This window comes from Rhagoletis zephyria, unplaced genomic scaffold (assembly GCF_001687245.7).
Source record: "Rhagoletis zephyria isolate East Lansing unplaced genomic scaffold, Rhagoletis_zephyria_1.1 Rzeph_scaffold_10905, whole genome shotgun sequence".
In the NCBI taxonomy this organism is placed as follows: domain Eukaryota; kingdom Metazoa; phylum Arthropoda; class Insecta; order Diptera; family Tephritidae; genus Rhagoletis; species Rhagoletis zephyria.
The window spans coordinates 7,676-12,879 of record NW_016167982.1 but is presented as its reverse complement, the minus strand read 5'-3'; the positions used below and the strand labels follow the sequence as shown (position 1 = coordinate 12,879).

General features: G+C 36.2%; 1 protein-coding gene across 1 annotated transcript in view; it reads right to left on the bottom strand.

Annotated features, from left to right (window-relative positions):
- Window positions 1–3,895, bottom strand: part of LOC108376757 (uncharacterized protein DDB_G0290587-like) — a gene marked incomplete at its 5' end in the record, with an annotated part of 9,966 nt that extends 6,071 nt beyond the window's left edge. Inside the window, 2 exons of the mRNA XM_017632997.1 lie at window positions 6–547; window positions 3,833–3,895. Coding sequence (XP_017488486.1) covers window positions 6–547; window positions 3,833–3,895 — 605 coding nt within the window. The remainder of the gene's footprint in view (window positions 1–5; window positions 548–3,832) is intronic.
- Between the last annotated feature and the right edge of the window lie 1,309 nt (window positions 3,896–5,204).

Here is a 5,204-nt window from a genome sequence, read left to right as displayed (position 1 = left end):
CAGGCAGTGGTGGTGGCACTTCTGGATTTAAATCTAACGTTGGTAATGTCAAGGACTGTTGTTTTTGTTGTTGATTTTGCTGCTGTTGTTTTTGCTGTTCCAATTGGAATTGTGACTTCTTTAGTTGTTGTGCTGTTGCAGCTTTAGTTGGTTTCGGTGGCGCCGCTGTTAATGGCGCTCTTACTGAGGTGGTTGTACTAGTTGGTGACTCGGTGGTCGTAGTGATTCTGGTGGTTGTTGTGGTGGGGGTTGTATTCGTCGTAGGAGCTTGGGTCGTTGTTGGCGCTGGCGTCGTAGTAGTCGTGGTAGTAGTTGAGGGGGTAGTCGTTGTTGTTGTTGGTCTTGTTGCTGCTACTGTTGTCGACGTCGTTTTTGCCTGCTCGAACTCAGCATCGAGCAGTGGCGGTAATAAATCATTGAATGGCACCAATAGTTCTTGTGGCAGCCCTTCAGCATCTATGGCAGCGGCCACACAACATGGCGCAAGAAACAATGCAAAACAGCTGACAGCAACAGCAACACCAACGGCAACTGATGGCTTTAATATCTGCAACAAAGCAAACAAGACAATATTACATTAAATGAGTGCACTGTCTGTGCGTAGATAATGGGTCGAATGTAAATATTATCTTTTAGCCGAGGTCTATAGGAATGCGAACGCGTTAAATAATTTTGAAGTTAGAATACTTGCGTTATGAAAGTAATTAAATTTTATATACATTACAGTGGTCCAAAAATGCATGTGAAAAAGTAAAATCGGAATTTTATGCTCTCACCCCCTGGGGATTTTCTATACCAAAAACAAAAAAACATTATAAAATCACAACATTTTTAGAGGCCGCTCAAAGTTTTCTATCTATTTTATAGGGGCGAAAAACAACTTTTCATAGAAATGGTATAGAATTCTCGAAAATCTATATTTTTTGATTGCAAAACTCTGCTTTTCTTCAGGAGATTCTCTTTAATAATAATCAACTATTTATTTAACCACTTTTTCATAGTAAATATATTTTATAGGTCCCCAAAACCCCAGAAAGAGCAATGGGGAACTACTAAGAAATCTTCAGTATTAAAAAATGGTTGGAAGTCTCCTTAAGATAACCAGAGTTTTCCCATCAATAATATTGATTTTCAAGAACTGTATACCATTCCTATGAAAATTGTTTTTTCTCAAATAAAAGACATGGAAAACTTTGAGCGACTTCAAAAAATTGGGGTATATTTTTTCGATATAGAACAATCCTATGGGTGAGAGCATTAAAATTCCGACATTCCTTTTTTTTTTTGACCACGCTAATATTCAAAGATATGTATGTATTTTTCAAAACTTCAAATTTGTAGGCAACAATAAATTATGTGAAGAAAAAATTTGTTGGTTTAAATAAAATGCCTTTCGTTAAAACACAGATATGTAAATAGTTTTAAGGTTCAAAGCTGATTAACAATAATCCTTTCTATTAAAAACAATGGGGAGAGTTTTGGAAATTCACATCAGCAGTGTTATCAATGTTAACCGAAGGTCGCCTTTTTTAGGGAATCAATTCCGCTTACACCAACTTTTTGTAAAACTTCAATATTTGACTTTTTTACAAATAAAAGCGGCTCCTAACACTTTTTGACTTTAAACATTTCATATTAAAATTTTTACACTCTTTCCTTAAATTTCGAAATTAATTATAACTTTGCACTAGGGCCTGGCGACTACAATTTGCTGGCCAAAAGTCGAGATGTAGCCAAATTGGTTCTAAACATGGTGTTTGGGTGTTTCCGAGATCGCTGATTTCGAATATGATTTCAGATTTTTGAAATCAAAAATGGCGGAAAAGAAAAAGTGGAGTAGTGACGTGTTTGAAAGTAAAAATACAAATAACAAATAAATGAACAATGCAGCGTTAGTTAGTAAATGCTTCACAGGCTGCACGAAAATGGTCTGGTAATATTTTGTCCCAGCGGCGGCGAAGAGCAATCTTCATGGCGTTGACTGTCTTTTATTTTTAAATGGATACTTTAGCCTCGAGAATGGACCATATGAAAAAAGACATTGGATTTAAGCCCGATGAATATGGGGCCACCATTGTTGCGAAGAAACAAAGCTGGGAAGTTTATTTCGAAAAAAAGTTAGATTTCGCGAACTTTATGCGAAAGTGTCGAGTCGTATTGAAACGTCCAATGATTTCTAGCTACTTGTTTTCAGGGGTTAGACTGAGTGTAAGTGATTTGTTTCTCGATGGATGGTCTGCCGGTGAGTTCGGAGAACGTGGAGTGAAACCTTTAAATGCAAATTTTGTTACGGATTAACCTTCGGCATACCAGGGTGTCCTTCAGTCTTAACGTTTCGCATATACCACCAATACAAGTAGTAGTAACTGGTCATTGTAGCATAGAAATCCACGTGGTTGCCTCGACATTATCTCGAGGCCCTATTACAGCAGCTCTTCAGAATGAATGATGTTAAAATCTGCAACTTTAAATAAGTTTTCACATTATGCTCGCATGATTTAACAAAAGCGAAACAAAATGTTCTGGAGGAATTCTGAAGTAAAACAGGGTCCTTAATTTGTTGTATATCTGACATAAATCACATACTTTATGTTAAGTATTTAGAGTAGAAACTTGTTGTAACTATTCAACAGTTAGTAGCAATTGCATGGCAGCAGTTATGAGATGATCTCAAACTTTCGTGCTTGTGGGAAGAAAATAGCTCAGATTAGTCCTGCATATCCTTCTTTACATCACATTTCCTAATGGGTCTTACTGCTGCTTTCTGAATGCTAAGTGAGTTATGGCAACGTTTTAATTACGAGTATGCTGAATGTATGCAACTGAAGTTTTCCATGTACACGTACATGCATACATACATATGTTCATTAGTGTGGTCCTTAAAAACAAATGAACGATTTCTTTCAGTCTTACCCCTCAGTCGGTAATAATTTCTACCATCATAGATATCACATATAAATATCGGTCCCAATTGGAGACGGTTAATGCGTGCCGCACAGGGGGCAAAGTTCAGATTCCTCTATAGAGACTAAAAAAAATAAATTTTTTTTTTTCATCTAGGACCCAAAATCGATACTATTATAGTCGAAGATATCACATATAAAAATTGGTTCCGATTGGAGTCGGTTAAGGTGTAACGCAAAGGGGCCAAGGCCAAATGCGCCTATGGAGACTCAAAAAATTTATTTTGTTTTTCATTTAATACTGAAAATCGATTCTGCTATAAACGAAGATACATATATAAATTTTGGTTCCGATTGGAGTCGGTTAAGACGTCTTCATAGGGTAACTGAACTTTGATCCCTGGACGACACGCCTTTACCGACTCCAAAAATTTATATGTGATATCTTCGAATATAGTAGCATCGACGTAGTGGTTGAGGCTTACGAAATCTGATATAATAATTTGCTTCCTACATTTAAGGACCACCCTAATGTGCACAATATATACATTGCCGTGTAGATCTATGCTGCTGAAGAAAATTTTCTGTTTTTGTAACATTTTCGAATGCCAACTGCTGTGATTTATGGAGTGTGGCGGCGCTGAAATGACAAACAAACAAAATGTGCACAAAGAAAATGACTGCCATTTCACTAAGGCAAAGATTTTACATGCGTCGATGAGAAGGAAATTAAAGATTTTGATGTCCAGTCTACTTGTTNTTTTTTTTTTTTTTTTTTTTTTTTTTTGGTTGGGCTATGCGCAAACGCACTTCCTTGATTTTGCAAAGACACGTTGCTTGATGAAACATGTTTCACTGTCAGCTACGTTTTTTTTCGACCATTTTTTCCATCGGACACAAAAAAATAGAAATCACAAATCACAACTCACATTTGGGCATTTCATGATGTCAGACGTATGTTTTGGCCTTCGAATATATTTTCTTCGTTTTTGCTATCACTTTGGAACCGCACCGCTCTTAAATCAGTGACTTGTTCTGCTCAATCACCGTATGAAACCGACGCGTCCTGATATCGACCAGCGCGTATGCAAATTTTTAAATAACTAAAATGTTGCGCGGTGACAACAGTTGCTTTTATAACAACAGACAGGCCAGCTGGTTGGTGGGCAGGCCAGCAGCAATCATCTGGGTAAAAGTACTACTAATAAAGATGGTTTGGTCAGCAACTTGTTTGGATTGTCTGGTGTTGATAGTGTTGTTGGCATCTACATATGTACATAGAAGGGTTGGCAGCATTAAACAATCAATTAATGACAAACATTAAGTATTATATATGGCTTAAAAAAAAGATATTTATGTAGTAAAATAGGCAAACATATAAATAGTGAGCTATGTTGCGTATAAAAATAAAATGATCTAGTAAAACAATCGCGAAAACAAACTAAAAATGTATTTAGCTAAATCTCAACTGCACACACTCTTCTGTTAGTAAAGCGTCGGCAATAAATTTGTTACCTCTAATGTGAATAAATTAGCCACTAAAGTTTAATAACCGGATTAAGCTGAAGATCAAGAAAGAGTAGGGGAAAACAAACAAAGTGCCTGCGGCGCTTTGGCAACTGACTGGTTGAACCAGCTGTGCTGAGTGGTGACGCTAGTAGCCCTGTATTATAATTATCTAGTATTAACAATGATTACGAGTATGCCTATTATCAGCTAAAAATCAAGCAGAGCCGCAATGGCAAAAACGGCTAAAAGTGCGAAAGGAAAAAGTGTACACATTTATGTACATACATACATACTTAAATACATATGTTACTTCTTGGCACAGTTTATGATTTATGTATATCGCAACTTGCATATTAATAAATCACTTATGGTACCCCTTTCCCTACAAAAGTAAATTGTGGGCATTCACACCTTTCTGGTTATTAAGTACCACATTTATATAGTTACAAATTAGTTACTTCAGCGTATTTTATTGCTAAAGACTGAATAAATAAATATCGACACAGCCATATAATTTTATAAACAGGAAGGTGTTAATAATTACATTATTGTGTACGAGCGATCGAATGCTGCAGTCAATTTCATTTGGGAGGTCATAAACCTGGGGAAACTGAAACCAGTAGTGCATCGCGTAATTGATATATAAAAACATAAATAACACTGCCACAACTTATGCCCTTAAATGTCATTGATAATTATACAAACGTTTTTTTTTTTTCTGATAATTTTGTTAAGTTTTAGCGACGTGTGCTCTTTGAAAGCGATGTATTTTATTATTTTGAGTTTATAATT